Here is a 19,737-nt window from a genome sequence, read left to right as displayed (position 1 = left end):
CGATAGATAGATATGTGTCTATGCAGCGTCCTCGTCATTCACCCCTCGGGTGATGAGGTGTTTCGATAGCTTTGCGTAAATGTGAATCGCTCAGGAAAAGTGTTCACCAGACGGGCGATCGCTCACTGTGCTGATGTTTGCATTGGAGATTTTCGAAGGATTGTTAAAAGCCGACAAAAGCAAACATCCTTGGATCAGTTCTTTACAAAACACCAGGCAAAAAGAAACTTGAACATGAACTAAAGAGGGCAAAAAACGATGAGGACGCAGTTAAAAGTTAAATGGCCATACCTTTTATTATACTTTAGTCTGTTCTTTGTTTTTTTACATTATACACAACTCTCATTTATTGGGCAATAATCAAATTCTAACATTCGTTACATATTTTGATGCATTTTTATGCTTTAGAAAACGGAATTTTGGAACTTGGAACGGATTAGGGTATTTACATGGAAAAAGTGTCTCTACTTACAATTTCTTCGAGTTAAGAAATTCCTTTTGTAAGTAGAGGTACCACTGCAAATATATTTCTGTGAGGGAAGGAGTTGGAGGACTCGTGGAGTCTTTTAATTCAACTTTGTGTGTGGTTGCAGGTCCCTGACCACGTTAGGTTGTGTGATTTCTGCACTGGCTGATCAGTCTGCAGGAAAGGGGAAGGCCAAATTTGTCCCTTACAGGGACTCAGTCCTCACCTGGCTGCTCAAGGTTTGTTCCCCACGTTGAGCTGCCTTTTGATGCTACATGTCTGTCACACCACATTTACCGTACTCGGACATTTTGACTCTCTTTCTCTTCAGGACAACCTCGGTGGAAACAGCAAGACGGCTATGATAGCCACCGTAAGTCCTGCGGCAGACAACTACGAAGAAACTCTTTCCACTCTGCGTTACGCCGATCGAGCCAAGAGGATCGTCAACCACGCCGTTGTGAACGAAGACCCCAATGCTCGCATCATCCGAGAGCTTCGAGAGGAGGTGGAGAAGCTTAAAGTTCAGCTGTCTCAGGCTGAGGTGAGATTTTGGGCCCCAACGGAAAGCTTGCATGGCCGTTTTGCCGTGATCCCGATGTGATCCGTATCTGCTCTCAAGTCTTTGAAGGCTCCTGAGCTGAAGGAAAAGCTGCATGAATCAGAGAAACTCATCATGGAGATGACAGTCACTTGGGAGGAGAAGCTAAGGAAGACTGAGGAGATTGCCACGGTGTGTATATACAGTATATGACAATATTCATTGGATTAACCCAATATGGTCACAGGGGAGTCATACTGTTTTTTTTACAGGAGCGCCAAAAGCAACTAGAGAGCATGGGCATCTCTCTGGAAACATCCGGGATTAAAGTGGGTGAAGACAAATGTTTCCTGGTCAATCTGAACGCGGATCCTGCCTTAAATGAGCTGCTCGTTTACTATCTCAAGGTATTAATTTGACTAATGGAGGTTCGGTGTGAAGTTCACTAAATTGAGGCGGTGATGTCAACTCAGTAGTGGCACAGTTTAGGAGATGGCGGATCAATTGGGATAAAGGTGGTGATTTTCCATCAACCACATGCAAGGTGTTCAAACTGAACTCGTTTTGTGAAATTCAGAGACGAGTAGGTGCTAAAAGCAGGAAAGTGAAGGCTTGTTTTGATCCTCCAATTACATCATTGAAAGTCAGAAGTACCGCAACTGTTTCTTGCCAATATGATTTCTCGTTGGAGTTTCCTTCCTTCCTTCCTTCCTTCTTTTTTTAACCTGAGTAACTGAGATGGGATGTGTTAGGAGCTTTCATCTCAGGTGAAACGTTTTAACATCTCAGCAGTTCAGTGTAAAAGTTGTTAGCTCGTGTGTCTCACACTTCTAAGGTTTGAGGTTTTGAATTTGGATTCAGGCCTTGCGGCGTAGACTTTCCTCGTTGTCCCCATGACTGTGTGAGTTTTTTCCAGGTACTTTGGCTTCCTTCCATTTAAAAGAAAAATGTTTCTTGGGTTATAACTTAACTCATTCACTCCCAAAGACATTTTTAAACGTCTTTTCAGACTTGGTCCAGAATTGGCTGGTCCTGAATGAATTAAAAATAACAGACATAGGCCGGATTTTCAAGACTTTGTACACAATTACGTTCTCTTATCTGCTTTCACATAGTGAGGTGTTGATTTTTCATCCATTCTAAAAAGAAATTATGAAACACAAGAGTTTCATGTATTCACTCGTCGAAAATGTTGACTCGTTCAGTTCACGGGTGGGGGCAAAGGAATTTTTTCCAGTAGCAGCTGCCAAAGTCAAAAACACCTCGAAAGCCAAAGGAGTCTTATTTTCAATGTGATTCGAGTATTGTAAATAAAAGAGATATTTCAGTGATCCTGTGTGACTCAGAAAGACAAAAGCAACTTGCAAGACAGACCTGTAGGCGTAGGTGGAAGCAACCTGCGCAGCGTACGAGAACAACAGGCCTTTGTCTGGGTTCTGCAGTCCGGGTCTGCCATTTCGATGTGGAATGACCACGCTAATGTGAAATGGGGTGGTTTGTACAGGGTTGGACATCCTTTTGAAAAGGGAGCTGTTTGTCTAAGAACGCCCACTGGCACAGTCAGAGCGCTGCACTTTTCTTTTTTCCCATCCCCATTTTTATTCTTGCAGGTTGAGTCTTGTTTTCTCATTTTGTCACTACAAATTAGGCCAAACGTGGGAGATGAACATAATTCCGTTCAGGCCTGCTGTTCTCGTCTCCCTAGTATGCCTTCCACCTGTGTGTAGGAATGCACGCATGTCGGTGCCGACACTTCTCAGGACATCCAGCTGTTTGGAATCGGTATCCAACCGCTGCACTGTGTACTGGAACTTTGCCCGGATGGTGATGTCACCTTGATGCCCGTAGGGAACGCCCGGTGAGTTGCGGTTAAACGACTACTACTTTGTCTGTTGAAGCTTCACATGAGCTCATTGTCGAGGAATCTGCTTTGATATCACAAGCATGTTTCCCCTCCAGCGACAAATGAATTGTTCAACGGCCATCACTTTGCCCCCCCCCGAAAGGATGCAGATAGTAAACCTACTTGACCTTTTGTTTTGCAGGACCTGTGTGAATGGAACAATGATCGATTCTTTGGTTCATCTCTGGCACGGAGACCGGATCTTATGGGGCAACAACCACTTTTTTAGGTGCGCCGCGCTTGGACTTCAAAGCTAACGTGATGACTTAGAAAGCTATAAACAGAATCTGTCACAGGATCAATTTACCAAAACGAAAGCGGCGGGACCGTTTGAAGGAGCTGGAGCGGGCTTCTCCTAGGGACAGCTTTGTGGAGGTGGATGTGGAGACCGCCAGTGAGGCATCTTCTGAGCAGGACTACAGCTATGAGTTTGCCCAAATGGAGGTCATCATGAAGACTCTGGGAAACAACGGTAATTAGGACAATCCTGTTTCCGCTCTCAATCCACAGTACATTTCTGTAGCCAGCACATACAGACCAAGAAATTCCATATCACAAACTCTTCATTTTGTTCCAGTTACTCCCACCTTATCATAGAATTTTTTTAAATGACGGAACTATAAAGTATTTTTGATTCCTTTGTGTTATCCTGACTTGATTTGTAACTGCGCGATTAAAGGTTTGCTCGTGCGTTAAAGCCTTTTAGAGTTACAGTTAACCGTAAATTCCCCAAGATTGAAGCTACGAACACTGTACTCTACAGTAGGTGCGGTGTTCTGTATGAGTCTTGGTTTCATTTTTTTTATCTGCCTTTTTTAACAGGGGTGTGTAGACTTTTTTTTTATTCACCGTAAATTGTAACAATACCACTTTTCAAATGATAGCAACAACAATTGATTTTAGTTCTTCAATTCAATTTCTGTGCCTATTCTATAAATTTTAATCGAGACTCATGCATCGCATTTTAACACACCTGCATATGGTTTTCTAGACCCCATGCAAAATGTGGTCCAAGTTCTGGAAAAACAGTACCTGGAAGAGAAGCGCACGGCTCTGGAGGAACAGAGGATGATGTACGAGCGGGAGCTGGAATCTCTGCGGCAACAACTTTCTCCCGAAAAAACGCAACAGCACCAACGCAGCAACAGTGACCGCCTCACGTTCCAGACGCACACACCGCACGGCAAGCTGCAACTGTGGACGGAAGAACGGTTGGTGGCACACAACCATCGGGGATATACTGTATGAGCAAGCACAATAAACTTGCCCCGTTTTTATTATATCTGTTTTTCATCACTTTTTACTCCATACAGAATACCGTGTACTGCATTTCTAAGGAGGACAGTCAGTTTCCGCTGTGCTAGTTTTTCCCATGCTGTGTTATCCCATAATACGAGGTTCTATCCCAGCCCAAAGACTGAGATACTGCAAGACAGTGTTTAAGGGTAGTGAGTAATGCGAAATTACGGCTGTCCTTATGAAGTGAAGATAACCGCCTCTTAAAAGTTGCCAGTGGAAAAGCTTCAGTGAAAGTGAAGTTTTGGGTCACAATCAAGGTTCTGGTCAGGTCAAACCTCAAACTGAAACATTGACATCAAGCAGCAATCTACTGCGTGTGTCCTGGATTTAGTCTCAAAGCATCTTTGTGCCCCCAGGGGAAATTCCAATTTTGCACATCATAGATTCAATTTAGATTGTTTTTTTTTTCCTCCCAAAAGTTCCTCTACTTTTAGAGCGTTAAAGTTGATGAAGTGTTGCTATGCTAAGAAAGCACGCATATACACAGTAAATCCCTTCCTTGTTTCTTCTTGAATAACTGATGATTTGTCTTGGTCTGTTTGTGTGCGTCAGGGATGAACTTTTCCGACAGAGTCTTTCTCGGCTCAGGGAACAGGTTCTAAAAGCCAACACCCTGGTGCGAGAGGCCAACTTTTTGGCAGAGGAGATGAGCAAACTGACCGACTATCAGGTCACGCTGCAGATTCCTGCAGCCAACCTGAGCGCAAACCGCAAGGTGAGCAGGCTGATCCGTCGCCATTCAATCATTCTCACTCTTTCACATGCTCAAGCCCATCTAAGGTGTTTCTTTGATTCAGCGTGGAGCCATAGTCAGTGAGCCAGCCATTCAGGTGCGCAGGAAGGGGAGAGGAACTCAGGTCTGGACCATCGAAAAGCTGGAGAACAAGTTGGTGGACATGAGAGACCACTACCGGGACTGGAGGGAAGGCTCAGAGGAAGTGGTAAGAAACATAAGACTGAAAACAGAGTTTTTAAAAAAACATTTTGTTCATTTTTTTTTTTTGTGTACTTACAGTATAGCAAGGCAAATAGTAAACACTGTGACCCATTTTACGACGCACAAGAGAACCACAACCTAATAGGAGTGGCTAACATTTTTCTGGAGTGCCTTTTCCATGATGTCAAACTGCAATATGCTGTTCCCATCATCAGCCAACAGGGGGAGGTAAGAGCGCATCACCATTAATAGCTTCGTGAACATAGCATAACATCCACTTGATGGTTTTTTTATTTTTTATTTTTATTTTTTGGTTTTAAAAAATATATATATATTTTACACCAAAGAATTGCTTGTGTCTTTGTGTGCACAGTTAGCAGGAAGGCTGCATGTGGAGCTGATGCGGCTCAGCGGTGCCGTGCCCGAGCGCCTTTGCGGTGGAGACGACTCATCTGAAAATTCCAGTGAGAGTAGCTGCTATGAAGTTTTGGACACCAACGGAGAAATTGTCCATGTGGCTAAGAGGCTCATAATCAGGGTAAATGCTGCATCTTTCAAGAACTCAACGCATGACTTGTTTCGTGTTGCCTTGACTTACGATTGACCCAATTGACGAGTTGGAAACCTTAGCTTGGTTAATTACTGCGACTTGCAAGTCAAACTTTCAGTTATGAACTGGTTTCAGATTCACTGCACTTAGGTGAACAAAAATTCATGTAAAACTCTCCAGTCAAGTGTAAAGATGCAGTCAAAATAGATCTCTTCCTGCTTATATATATTTCTAAGGAGGTATGTTTATTGTGAATAAGTATCGATATATGTGCAACGTTTGGTGTTTTGTAGAAATGTCTACTGTACCTATCTATGTCAAATTGAAGTTGACTCGTTTCTTTTTCTGAATTGAAAGACTGAGTATTGCGCATACTGAATATGCAGTCATTTGTTGTTTTGTTTGGTTTGTTCTTTGAAAGAAAATCAATCCAATTAAAAAAAATTGGTCAAAAAAAATAATGTTTTGGGGTGGGCGGGAACACATGAATGGCATTTTAATTCATTTAAATGGGGAAAAAGTATTTGATATAATGTACACTGATGATGCTATTTGTTAGTCTGTCGATGGCGTTTTCTATTATGGGTTAGCAATAAGCTAACAGACTTAAAGGCAAAGTTGTGTGGTTGAATGTATAATTTCTCTTTGTTTGATGTTAAGTTTAACAGTAAACTTAAACTGGGAACTGAGAATGGCTTTAAATGTCTCAAAGCCATTTTTTTTTCAGAATACTTCCCTATCTTCTTAACAGCTTCTTGCTGTGAAGCAATTTCACCACCACCACACAGTGCTCGTATCTCAAATTTTGCTTGCAAGTTAAAGCAATAAATAAATAAATAAATACATCTTCCATCAAACATCTGTCAAAAAATCCATCTCGGGGCACTTGTATTTCAAGGCACCATTGTACAAGTAGATTGAGTTGCGACTGAATAAACTTGTGAATCAAGGTACCACTGTTCTCAAGTAAGTAGGCTTCATGCACACTATTTTCCCATTACAGATTCGCATCAGGGAGGCGACGGGGCTTCCCCTCAACCTGTCCAACTTTGTCTTCTGTCAGTACACATTTTGGGAACACGGCGAACCCACAGTGGCCCCCCCAATGGTGAGCCCGGACAGACCTTCCCCTCGGAGCCCAGATGTACAGTTCACTGTACAGTTTGACCACTGCAAGGTGAGAGCGTCCTGCTTGCAGAAGCTATTCGCCATACACCAATTGATTTTGCAGGTCACGATTGTTTAATCCTTGTGTGTGCTGTTTCTAAAATCAGCCAAATGCTTAGGGCCGAATTCACAAAGAATTAACTGCGGCCGCTGATAGCCCTTTAATTTCACTTCATTTGCCACCATGGTTTGCTCCATGTTAATGTCTTATTCACAAAGGATATAGCCATTATGACATTACAGCGCAAATACACCCACAAAGTTTGACGGCTGAGTGCAGTTTGAACCTGTTTATCCCTTGATTGCACACATGGCAAAGTCTAAATGTTTGTTTGCTCCATTTTTACCAGTTAGCGCCATGCAAAAGCCGCACATGCCTTTCTTGAATTTGGTCCTCAGCCTTGTGCGTGCGTGTTTGTGTGTGTGTGTGTGTGTGTGTGTGTGTGTGTGTGTGTGTGTGTGTGTGTGTGTGTGTGTGTGTGTGTGTGTGTGTGTGTGTGTGTGTGTGTGTGTGTGTGCGTGCGTGTGCGTGTGCGTGTGCGTGTGTGTGTTTTACAGGACTATGTTGTACATGTGACAGATGACTTTCTGGAGTTTATATCAGATGGAGCGTTGGCAATAGAGGTATGGGGTCATTGCTGTGCTGGGAATGGCCGTTCTCCGTGGGAGTTAGATGCGCTGGAAGCCAAGACTCAGACACTAAGAGACAGGTACGTACAAGATGAGTTAACGCCGATGCAAGGATTTGTACGCGTCTCTAACTTTGATGCATGTTCCATGAAGGTGGAGCGAGGTGTCTCGCAGGATCGAGCTATGGGTCTCCATCCAGGAGCTCAATGAACAGGGAGAGTATGCCGCTGTGGAGCTGCAGCCTGGAAAAGACATCAGCACGGGAGGAGTCTTCCAACTGCGGCAGGTTGGAGAAAAACAGAAAACTTTTTTTGACCTATGTCATTCTGTCAAAAAAGAACCTGTTTTAAAAGTAAGTGCCAGAAGCACCACACTGAGGTTGATCTGTCCAAGTAGGGCCACTCTAGGAGGCTGCATGTCACCGTGAAGCCGGTCCAAAAGTCAGGCACTCTGCCTCTGCTGGTGGAGGCGATGCTGTCTGTCTCTATCGGCTGTGTGACACTGCGCTCCTCCAAACTGCAGAGACCCCTCGACACCTATCAGGTCTGTGAACATATTTTTTATGGACACGCCCATGACATTGAGATGCCGATAAAAGGCCGACGACACTCAAATGTGTTTGTACAGGTATACTTCTCACTATAAGCAAATATTCTTTCCTAGAATTTTTTTTTTAATGATTTTTTAATTCTGAAAGGGTGAGGTAATACAGTCAGCTTTCAATTTTTTTTCAGATTAAAATAAATATATAAGCAGTCCACTTGCAGAAATGTGTTTTTATAAGGAAAGTTGCATGAGCTGTAAATGGTTCTGAGCTGTCAGCTGCTCCCCCTCCACGCACACACACACACATATACACAATTTAACACGCATCTGACAGCGTGTGTTCTCCCCTGCCAGAGAGAGCTGCAAGACGATATGGATAGTTATCAGGTACCCTCATCCTGCTGTAACTTAACCCGCAGCATGAAGGATCACGTGTTTGCAAAAAGGCCCCTTGCTTGAGGGCCTACGAGGGAGGAGGAAGAGGGCTGTGCCTCTCCCGACTAAAAAAAATATTTTTTTTTAAATGTTGCTTTATTAAACAAAATGCACACGATGCTGTAATAACGTATCATAACGACCATTCTTTGGCAGCCAAACACAGCTCCACCTTATGCTGGCGTAGCCAGTCCATTTGCACACTAATGCTACCGTTTGCTTGCCACTACCGAAGAGCTGCAAGGACAATACGTGTTGTCTAAACACTTTGTGTTGCATGGCTGACACAACTTTGCATGGAGGATGTGCGCTGATTTAAGAGGTGTGATGCGGTTGGGTTTTGAAAAGATTTTCTTGTTGCTTTCTCCAAACTTAATAATGGAGAATTTGCCACAAGGAGATAAGGTGGGATTCTGAGTGGCTGCTGCATGTGGATGCGTGTGTGAATGAATGTGTGAGTGTGTCAAAGGGTTGTATGGGGGAGTTTATTTATTTTTTAAATATCCGACCCTAACCAGTTTTAGCTTGACAGAAATATTTTGTGTGGGAGCTCATTTCAAGCATTGTCTTTTGGCTTATATGAGATACAGTGTTAACAATGGGGGTCTAAAAGAGCATATATGGCCGACAATCAGGTTCACCTTTGCCCTCGTCTGGTAACGCTTAGCTATACGCGGCCTCCTACACGAAGCCCAACCTGCATTGATTCTAGTTCATGTCTGCTTCTAGGAGGAAGATCTGAGCTGCGTGAGAGAGCGATGGTCTGAAGCCCTCATCAAACGACGGGAGTACCTCGATGAACAAATCAAGAAGATCATAAACAAGCACGGTGAGTCATAAAAAATGCCACTTATTTACTCGGTCGCGCAGTTCAGTACAGCTTGTGTCTCGACAACAGTAATAGTTACCAAAAACATACTCAAAATGACATTTATTCAAGTAGTATTCTACAAGTTGACTTTACCTTCTGCATAAGTTATTTCCTGTTAAGATAGTTCTGCTCACTTTCATGTACTTTGTACAAGACTGAGCACATAATTTGCTAGCATGTTTTATTGGAGATTTAAAGTACGGTAGTAGTAGTAGTAGTAGTAGATTTTATTTATAAGCGCCTTTCAAGACACCCAAGGACACTTTACAATAACAAAAAACACAAAACAATACGGGTTGAGCAGCGGCAGCCAAAACGCGCCAGCGTTCACTCTAGTTGGGAGTTTGTGCTTTGCTACCCTACAGCATGTCTCTGTCTCCTGGTACACGGATTGTCTGAAGCGGGTTTTGTACCCTCAACTTTCCTGTTCCCAGTCTAACCTAGCCACCCTTAAATGTAGAGAAACCCCCAAGAAAGCTACGTAAATAGTGTGAGCATAACATGACACAGTGCAAAGCCACAAACGGGAGACATCCAGCATTTGGAGTGACTGTTTCCTCGAACAAAACAGTCATTGTTTGTAAAAAAAAAAAAAAAAAAAGCCTTTTTGTGTTCTTCCTTCCATTGTTGTACATTTTGGTTAGCCACAGTACAGTTTGGAGCTGCATTTGCACATGCTTGCATTTGGTCAGCCTCATATATTGATGACCTCAGTCATATTTTGACCCCAAATATTTTTTTCCTTAAACATCATCTCAGGAATACAGGCAGATCATTCCTTTCCTCCCCCTGAAATGAAATCATTGATTAATGTAATCAAATTGGAATTTGCTTTGGTTTTTGTTTTTGTTTTCTGGAGAACAAAAAGACTTGAGCCGACATTTTAGGAAGGTGACGATTTACAATAAGGGCAATGGAATGCATTGAAAATACTTGGTAAAAAGTTGACATCCGAGTAGCATGACAGCATTTAACTCAAAGACACACACAAGGTAAATGTGACGAGGGGTGGTGCAGCATGCCAACATTATCTGTAATACAAGCAACATCACAGCCCCAAATACAACTTTCTTACAAATTTCTCGGCAGTTTTGAAATGTGGCTTTTTTTGTTTTCTTCTCCTTCCACGGGTACATTCCACTGTAACGCAGAAGTGACAATTCAGTTACCAAACAGTGGTCAGCAGCACGTACAGCTTCACCCCACACAAGCAACACCGCGAGGTACTTCTGTACAGGACTCGACCAAAACTTAGTGCCTTAGTGAAAGCAAACCTTTGAGCATCACATCAGTTGGTACCCAAATCGAGAGTTGCGTTTTGGAAAAGCAACAAGTGGAAAGGGAGCATTGCAGACCACCGGTTTTAGACACCCTCTGCACTATCTTTTTTTTTTTTTTTTTTTTTTTACCTTATGGTGACTTTCTCCTTCCCTCTCCCTCCATCCAGAGAAGTCAGAGGAAGACATTGAACGTGAAGCCCGCCTGGTGGAACAATGGGTCGGCCTTACCGAGGAAAGAAACGCCGTGCTCGTACCCGCGCCTGGAAGTGGCATCCCTGGAGCTCCTGCTGACTGGTATACAATGTGTAGCTTATTCCACCATCTTTGTGTCAGATGCTTTTGTAACATTGCTTCTAATTTGTGCCCGTAGGACCCCGCCTGCCGGCATGGAAGCTCATATTCCAGTCCTCTTCCTTGATTTGAATGGTGAGTGAAACACATTCTTGAAGTAAAGTTAAAGTCAGGAGCCACATCATTAGGCCTTTATAACATTTAACATAACCTATGAAACAAACATAACCTAATAGAGAGAAATAATTGTTTAACTGAAATATTTGCTCAATCTGAATGGCTGCTGGATGAATGAGTGTTTAGCACTGCATGGATGGGTCTGGTTTAGTGGGAAATCTGCATGAGGAACTGAGCATTAGTGTCTTTGGAAAGAACATTTGTCATTCAGCTCTGTTATCTCCGATAAGACATACTTAATGAGTGCAGTTTTAAGAAGCTTTATATAGATATGTTTTGTTCCACCAGCTGATAATCTGACAGTGAATGAGCAGCTGACAGGCCCACATGCTGCAGGCGTTAACTCCATCCTACCCAAAGAGCACGGAAGCCAGTTCTTCTATCTCCCCATCATCAAGCACAGCGAGGAGGAGGTGAGTCACTACTTTGTATTTACTGCCCCCCTGTGTTCAAAGATAGAACTGTGCGCCTGACTTCATGAGTAACGGTGCATTTTTCAAGTTTGAAAAGACAGTTCCTCCATTTTGTTTTTTCAGGTGTCAGCGGTGTGCTCGTGGGACTCATCCATCCATGATTCCGTGCATCTCAATCGGGTCACGTCTCCTCACGAGCGTATCTACCTTATCCTCAAAACCACAGTACAGCTTAGTCACCCTGCCTCAATGGAGCTGGTGCTGCGCAAGAGGGTCGCCGTCAACATCTACAACAAGCAGGTTCGTGTGCGAGAAATGACTGGATGATTTATAGCGGCATATACCATTTAATTAGCTCACCTAATTCAACTCTTCTTAAACAGAGTTTCACACAAAGTCTCAAAAGGAGAATGTCCCTCAAGAACATGCTTTACTCCTGTGGTGTGACCTATGACATTGTTTCCAACATACCAAAGGTGCAACATGATCTTTTTGTCTTCTAATAATGACACTCAAAAAGAAGACTTTTGAACTGAACCCCCTTGTCTCACTTTTCCACGTCAGGCCTCAGAGGAGCCAGAGGAGAGAGAGACGTTGGCCCTCATGGCTGCTCGTGCAGACAGCGAGGAGACTCAAGATGGAGAAACCTACATTGAGAAATACACTCGGGGAGTTCTGCAAGTGGAGAATATCCTCAGTTTGGAGAGGCTGCGACAGGTACAGTAGGGCCACGGAAGCCATGGATTGTCGTAGACGCCAAAACCAGATAATTACCACTTAAACCAGGGGTGCTTGAATTCTTGTCTTATTCATTCTGACATATTTGGACAAATACAATGTATTTCATGATAACGGCCAATTATAACAATTTCTCAATAGAATAACCTAATTAAAATGCCATCCATCTGTCCATTTTCTACCGCTTATCCGGGGTCAGGTCGCGGGGCAACGGCTTTAGCAGGGAAGCCTAGACTTCCTTCTCCCTAGTCACTTCTTCCAGCTCACCCTAGGGGATCCCAAGGCGTTCCCAGGCCAACCGGGACACGAAGTCTCTCCAACGTGTCCTGGGTCGTCCTTGGGGCCTCCTGCCGGTGGCACATACCTGGAACACCTCACCGAGGAGGCGTCCAGGAGGCTTCCTGAGATCCCCGAGCCGCCTCTTCTAGCGCCTCTTGACGTGGAGAAGAAGCGGCTCCTTCCCCAGATGAGCGAACTTCTCACCTTATCGCTAAGGGAGAGCCCGGACACCCTGCGTAGGAAACTAATTTCGGCCACTTGTATCCAGAATCTTGTTCTTTCGGTCATAACCAATGGTTCCCATTATTAAAACCGCAAGCAGGACACAGCAAGACACAATCCGCAGATTTGGTACAAAATGACAACTCTGTTAAAAATATGCCAGGTTTTATTCCAAAGGAGCCACCTGATGTATATGGTGGGAACTACCCCACTTGCCCCAGTTCATAAAAATATACTTTTCCACAGGCTGTGACAGTGAAGGAGGCCCTCACTACGAAGGGAAGACACCTCAGAAGAAGCGTCAGCACACCAAATGTACAGCATGTAATGAGCACATTCCTCTCACACAATGTGGATCACAGAGGAATAATAGTTTGGATGTGTGGGTAATACATTTTCCTGCTCTTCAGTCTTCCTGCAGTAAAACAGACCTGACTGGCTGCGAGGACGAAGACCGCAAAGTATGTGAGGTATGCCGTAACACCGTGTTGATCACGTGTTTTACTGCTGTGGTCTGAAGAATGCGCTTTGTTTCAAATGGCTACAGGCCGTCTTGCTTTTTTATGGGGCGAGCTAATTGTCTGAGCTAATATGATCTATGTATTCATTTCTAGGGCCACTGTGATCACGCTGACAGCTGCAATCCTCTGGATGGCTCTCTCTGCAGCACTCCAGTTAAAAACAAGGAAGGGCCAGGTAAACGTGAGGAGAGAATTTGACAATAAATGTGACAATTGTTTGTTGGTGGCATGTTCTACACATTCCGAAAACATACATGTTAGGTTCAGTGAAGGTGCTAAATTGTGCATAACTGTGAATGTGAGTGTAAATAGTCTATATGTGGCTGGCAATCGATCCAGATTGTACTCCACCTCTGGCCTCAAATTCCGATGGGATGATGTGTTTTGCACTTATTATTGTACTGCGTTTCACACTATATCACCTATTGTCTCTGCACAGGGTCAGTTCCAGACAATCCTACATTCTTCAACTCCAGTCCCTTCAAGCTTCTATCACCTCAGCCGTCCAAGTTCCTCAAGTCACTGCTGCCTGTCAAGGAGGAGAACAAGGTGAAGAGAGTCCTGGAGGCCCGCCCACTCCTGGAGCAAGAGGCAAGAATGACTGAGTTCATCCATTGAATTGATCCTCACCCCGTGCACGAACGTGTCGCTCATCACATCAACACACATTTCTCAAGAATCGTGCATGCATTAATGATACTGGATGTCATCGGCATTTTTCAGCCCCTTCTGCCCAGTCTTCTACAATTTCCAAATAGCTTGACTGTGACCGCGTTCAAAACGAAATGTTGATTGTCCCACCCATTGAAATCACACAATGTATCTTACATTCCGAGCATTATAACTAGCTACTCTGCAAGCTGTTTATTGAAATGCATGCCACTAACGATGTCGCTGACCTGCCCAGCTCCATGCATGCTCGCATGCATGCAATGTGTTTGTCTACGTGTGTGTGCGTGAAGTCTGTGCTGTTGTTCTGACCCATCCGCAGAGCATGCGCTCATGTGTGGACAACTCTGCACTGCTCCCCCCTCCCTGTCCCTGGCGCAGACCCAGGGCAGGCAGCGAGGGCCACTGCAAGCCTTCCACCCCCACCTGCAGACAGCTCAGCCACACACTGCCACACGGTGCTGTAAGTGCTATACATGCTGCTCTTATTGGAAGGAAAAGTCACAAGGTCACGCTGCGGCGAGAGCGTTCACATCGCTTTGATAGGCTTACACGTAACCGAGGAAGGAATCTAGCCAACCAACAAAACTGCAAACTATTTGTAGAACTCAACCGTAAGAGTCTGCAAGCACAAAGTAATGATTACCTCATCGGTGATCAATTACATTCTGTAAAATCATAAAATTGTGAATGTGCATGTGTCATGCCCAATTCCGATTGAGAGCCCACATCAGATTTTTTTTTTCCCCCTCCCATGCAAGTGTAAATCCACCCCGGGAGAAATGTCACCTAATTGTTAACAAGAAAAATGTGCATTATCATCGCAACAGACACAAGCCATCATCTATTGTGTTGCATGATCACAGTCTGCCCTCATGAACTGTTTGAGTCGTGTCGTAATAGAAGATGAGGCTTCATACAGCTCATGTCTGCTGATATTGAACAGCAGGAGTCTGATGAGGAGGAGACTCCAGTGGACGTGACTCTCAATCTGGGCCGAGGCTCTCAAGACCACGACGGCGGCTTCCAGGCATACATCCCAGAGGACTTTGCAAACTTTGACATCTACAACGCCACTCTGGAGAGCCCCGCCGACTTGAAGGAGCCGAAGGGGCTGTCTCGTAGCCCCACCACCAGCAGCTGCACCAGCGGTTACTTTTCCCACAGCGCTTCGAACGCCACGCTGTCCGACCTTCCTTTCAATTCCAGTGAGAGCTCCGACCGTCTCAGCTGCACCTCCAGAGATTCCCAAGACGCCCTCGGATGTCATGCTGGAAGGGGCGACACACAAATTAAAGGCGTTCCCACTGGAAATGAAGACCAGCAGTTGCTCACCGCCACTACTTCTTTACCTGACAGTGTTCCTTGTGGCCAGCAGAGAACTCTGCCTCCAAACTGCATCCTCAGTTGCAGTCAGGAGTTCACGGACTTTAAAGGGGCGGATGATAGTATTGCAGAAAATGATTTGGACGATTTTACGGAGGGATGGAAGCAAGACGGTGCTGAGCTCGCCACGACACTGAAAACGACTAGTAAGACAGAAACGTGTGACTCTTCAGTTGCTAGTCTTATGAAGAATTCTGACAATGCCTCGGCCGCTTTACACAAATATCCCGTTTCGAGTAACACTGTAATTTGCACCATCGCCCCATCTCCAACCTCAATTATCACTTCTACGTCACCGTCCGCTGTTACACCCCTGTCCAAAGCCCCGGCTCTCAGAGGAGGAGACCCTCCTATCCGCGAGCCAGCGCAGGGAGACGTGCCCCACGGGAGCCCCTGTCCCAGCCCCAACCCGAGCAGCACGGAGCTCTCGGGTGACTCCAGCGGGGATGAGAGCACCCCTGTCGCCCAGCTCCCCGACTGGATGGCGCCCGGGGAGCTGGTGTGGGTGGGGAAGAGGCGAGGAATGGTCCACTACGTCGGAGGGGTGGAGTTTGCCAAGGGTATCTGGGTTGGGGTCAAATTGGACCTGGCAATGGGTGAGTTCTTGAAAGTGTAGCAAAGGGTGTACTGCACGATCGTGTCATATATTAATGAATGTATCCACTAGAGGGTGCTGTTTGTTTTAACTCCAAGTACATTGGTGCCTTGAGCTACAAATTTCATTTGCTCCATGACCACGCTCGTTACTCAAAACACTCATATCTAAAATTGTATTTCCACACTCAACTGATTAGAAATGCCAGTTATCTGTTCCAGCCTCTCACCCACATAAAATATCATCCGATAGGATTTTGAAGTCATACGGCAATTGCATAATTCAATAAAATGTGAAAGCAAACAATTTTAAAACAATTGCCACAATTTTGTTTTTAATTCAATGCACATTGTCCTGCTTCTCCACGTGTGTGCACCTTGGCCACCTGGGGGAAGTATAATACAGATATACAGAGACAGTCACAGATCCTCAGTAAGCTGCAGTAATACAGTCGAACCTCGTTACAACATAATTCGAGGGACATAACGAATCTGTACGTTATAATGTGGTTCGTTGTAATCATTTCCAATAAAATGGCCACCGGCTACGATGTATAATACAGGATGAACATTCATAGATGTAAAAACATGAACATGTAATATAGTATAAACATATCAATTACAAATACGTGTATACACTGTGAAGAAAAAAGGGGAATCCAAGCTGTACATTTTGTTCACAAGCGAGGTATGGCGGCAGTTAGCTTCCTGTGGTTCAGGCCTTTTCACAATTTTCTGGTCGTTATAATGAAGTTTACATTATAAAGGTGTTAGTTCGTTGGAAGCAAAATTGGCAAATGGAAAATGAATTACGTGAAATCCGCACTTTTGAAATGTGAATGTGATAGTGGTGAAAATGTAAACGGGGTACGTTGAGAAAAAAGAAACGCTTGACTGTTTTCGTCTTTCTTTGCTGAGTAAATGTTTTGAATATTGCTGACGTAGTAATATTTTAACCCTCCCTCAGGTAAGCACAATGGTACAGTCCAGGGGAGAGTGTACTTCCGATGTCCTCCGGGCCACGGTGTGTTCGTGAAGCCGTCTCGTCTGACCAGAGGCCCGCCCTCCATGGACACAGACCAAACCACTCTCCTCAGATAAGACAGTCTGGGCCTCCGCTTGACTTTTTTGGCAAAAATTCTGATTTGGATGTTTTTTGGCTTTGACTTTCTAATGAAGCGAATCACTGAATATGCACATGCTCACTATGCACATGTTTTTCCATATGGGTCAATTTTTAAGGGGAAATGCATAATTGGGAGTCCATATGGAAATATTAGCCACTTCAGTTTTCTCAAGAAAGCATATTTTTGTATGGTGTCATAATCATAATCCCCTGAGGCTCATATGATTATTCATCTGGGATATGAAGATTAAGAATGTACTACTGTCAATAAGCCTTGATATTTTCATTCATGTGTTGTCAGGGGCAACCAAAGAGTTTCATATCTGTTGTTAGTTTGAGTTGCAAAGGGGTGGAGACTTTCCGCGGGAAATTCAACTGAGCAATTTTGCTCATTAACTGGAAATTTGGGCTAATTCATCCGCAATATATTAATGAACACACAAAAAAGTCTTAAGCAGGCATGCAGGCAAATTAATAAATGTTTGTTGTTGTTTTTTTCATCTAACAGGCTAAAAAATGGACCTATGCTGTTTTTTTTTTTTTTAATTTACATTCTGGGTTTATCCAACATTTAAATTCTGTATACCTTCCTATAACTTCCACTTATATCCCCTGGAAAGTCTCCATCTTTAAAACTAACCTGAATTTTGCATACAAAGTTTTATGTAACGTTTTCTAATAGATTGTATGTAGAAGAAAACAGCGTAGACAGTATACCTGTGTGCATTTGTGTAAAGTTTAGCGCCATGTCTCGATATGGATTAATTCCACATATCCTCAAGATCAACAAGAAAACCTGCATTGCCTTCACTTTGAGACTCTTGAATTATCCTGTTGAAGTACTGTAACACTGTGGATCGAACAATCCCCCTCCAGCATGAGAATTGTGCTGTTTGAACGCTTGCACTGGAAAGGATCCTCAGAGATGGTCAGGAGGGTCTTCCATACCGAACTGACCGAGCGAGTTCTCACACTTTCGACTGAGAGGACGCAAACGCCGTATGATGTCATCTCTGTATGAAGACTTTATCGACTCTGTCTAGCACTTGGATATGAGGATTTTAAAGACTACATCCAGGACTTGGATACAGTAATGCCTTATGTCCCTGATTCTATAAAGGTGGACACATAACATTTAAAAGTGTGTGTACCTGTGATAATGTGTAATGTTTATTGTGATGACGCCCAATGGCTTGCTGAATGCCACTCAGTCTTATTTGGCTTGAACAATGTTATTATTATTATTATTTTTTTAATTTTTGTACGACTTGAATGATGTGCATTTTTGATGTTGTTGTACTTTTGTCGTGTGTCCATGTGAAATGTATATGCTGACTGATACGTAATACCACAAGTTATCAGCAGGTACTCAATAATGCATTCTGTCCTATTTAGGATCGAATGACAGTGTGATGAACGGTGTCACAGAGAGGATGAGGTTGTTGTGTTATGAACACGTGGCAAACTGCAGACAAGAAAGTTGGGATGCATCTATACATAATGTATATGTTCACATTGTAAATGAAAGGTCTTTACCTTCAGCTGCTCTCCCTTGTGGAGATGTAAATACAAGTTGTGTTTTTTTTAAATAGTATTTACACTCTAATGTACAGATTTGTATTTATGATGTATCGCAAAAGTGTTTTAATGGGTACAGTACAAGAATGTTCTAGAATAGAACATTTACAGTCAAACCGTTGTGTTGACGTTTGTGTTGAATTGACTCCAACATTATTTTTTTTCTCTGCATTAGTACGGCACTGCATAGTAATAGTTTCCTGTTTATAGGCAGTCACTGTTTAATGAGAAGCATACCTGGACCCCAATTTTTTTAAAATCCAAAACACAGGGAATTAATTAGTTTAAAAATGTATGAACCTTTCAAGATAAAAAGTAGCACCAATTGTTGATGCGTGCTTTTATTATTGGACAATTGGACTGTATCTCCATATTTCCCGCATGACAATTCAATTTAAAAGTAACATTTGTTTATTCTCTGTCCAATAAATGGCATGTAGCCCCAAATACTTTTTAGAATCCCAAACATAAAGAAAACAATGAATCACTCAAATTTTATTGTTAGAAAAAAGCATGCTTTTCATTAAAGAGACATTGGTGGTAAATAATGTGATACTTTTTGTACTGCATTGCAGCGCCATCTTGCCAGCCTGCATTTTTACATTGATGAAAAATTTAACTGAAAAAGCTGCATTTATATTTTTCTATTTTCTTACCTGTCTTGTTGAAAGGTCTGTTTTGTCCTTTCACACGTTGCACTGTATTTTCTCTCAAGCTGGCGTCTATACAGGGCATCGTGTGTGGAATGAAGCGTAAAAGTCAATCGTTTTTTTGTACCAAAGGGTGACAGATACCGTAGAGGACACACAGGTTGTGTGGTGATTTTTATTTTTTAAACCACATCATTAAAGTTGTCATATAGGGAACGCACAGGTGAGGCACGTAACATTCTGCATTCTATTTGGGTGTCCCTGTCGTGTGACACTGTGACAGCAATCACTTCTTTTTAGTGTGCACACCTGTGCTTTTCCCCGTATAACCTTTCCGTATGTCCTCATACACAAACACAAAGACACACACTACACATTTAAAACATGATACAGCCAGTATTTATAGCCTGTATAAATCTTTATTTGGCTTACTGGAATTTTGGCTGCAGGTTTAAAAATTACTTTCAT

General features: G+C 43.4%; 1 protein-coding gene across 6 annotated transcripts in view; it reads left to right on the top strand.

Annotated features, from left to right (window-relative positions):
- kif13a (kinesin family member 13A) overlaps positions 1-19,489 on the top strand; it is a 41,938-nt gene extending 22,449 nt beyond the window's left edge. The window contains exons 10-40 of one of the 6 annotated variants that reach the window (XM_086112851.1): positions 594-705; positions 798-1,010; positions 1,089-1,199; positions 1,280-1,414; positions 2,735-2,865; positions 3,053-3,139; positions 3,207-3,382; positions 3,902-4,121; positions 4,762-4,924; positions 5,007-5,150; positions 5,225-5,374; positions 5,520-5,684; positions 6,700-6,873; positions 7,422-7,573; positions 7,647-7,779; positions 7,890-8,036; positions 8,394-8,426; positions 9,204-9,303; positions 10,793-10,919; positions 10,996-11,051; positions 11,382-11,506; positions 11,630-11,806; positions 11,890-11,982; positions 12,071-12,223; positions 12,992-13,060; positions 13,156-13,215; positions 13,360-13,441; positions 13,706-13,857; positions 14,258-14,398; positions 14,882-15,917; positions 16,883-19,489. In XM_086112851.1, coding sequence (XP_085968977.1) covers positions 594-705; positions 798-1,010; positions 1,089-1,199; positions 1,280-1,414; positions 2,735-2,865; positions 3,053-3,139; positions 3,207-3,382; positions 3,902-4,121; positions 4,762-4,924; positions 5,007-5,150; positions 5,225-5,374; positions 5,520-5,684; positions 6,700-6,873; positions 7,422-7,573; positions 7,647-7,779; positions 7,890-8,036; positions 8,394-8,426; positions 9,204-9,303; positions 10,793-10,919; positions 10,996-11,051; positions 11,382-11,506; positions 11,630-11,806; positions 11,890-11,982; positions 12,071-12,223; positions 12,992-13,060; positions 13,156-13,215; positions 13,360-13,441; positions 13,706-13,857; positions 14,258-14,398; positions 14,882-15,917; positions 16,883-17,016 — 4,951 coding nt within the window. In that variant the 3' untranslated portion in view covers positions 17,017-19,489. Of the gene's footprint in view, positions 1-593; positions 706-797; positions 1,011-1,088; positions 1,200-1,279; positions 1,415-2,734; positions 2,866-3,052; positions 3,140-3,206; positions 3,383-3,901; positions 4,122-4,761; positions 4,925-5,006; positions 5,151-5,224; positions 5,375-5,519; positions 5,685-6,699; positions 6,874-7,421; positions 7,574-7,646; positions 7,780-7,889; positions 8,037-8,393; positions 8,427-9,203; positions 9,304-10,792; positions 10,920-10,995; positions 11,052-11,381; positions 11,507-11,629; positions 11,807-11,889; positions 11,983-12,070; positions 12,224-12,991; positions 13,070-13,155; positions 13,216-13,359; positions 13,442-13,705; positions 13,858-14,257; positions 14,399-14,881; positions 15,918-16,882 lie in introns of all 6 variants that reach the window. The other 5 variants (XM_086112849.1, XM_086112850.1, XM_086112852.1 and 2 more) reach the window with 5 other exon arrangements.
- The last annotated feature ends 248 nt before the right edge of the window (positions 19,490-19,737 follow it).

The sequence above is a fragment of the Hippocampus guttulatus genome, chromosome 6 (genome assembly GCF_054856545.1).
Source record: "Hippocampus guttulatus isolate MCC_2025c chromosome 6, RoL_Hgut_1.0, whole genome shotgun sequence".
NCBI classification, from domain to species: Eukaryota; Metazoa; Chordata; class Actinopteri; order Syngnathiformes; family Syngnathidae; genus Hippocampus; species Hippocampus guttulatus.
The sequence above is the reverse complement of the archived record's forward strand: the minus strand, read 5'-3'. Positions and strand labels throughout refer to the sequence as shown.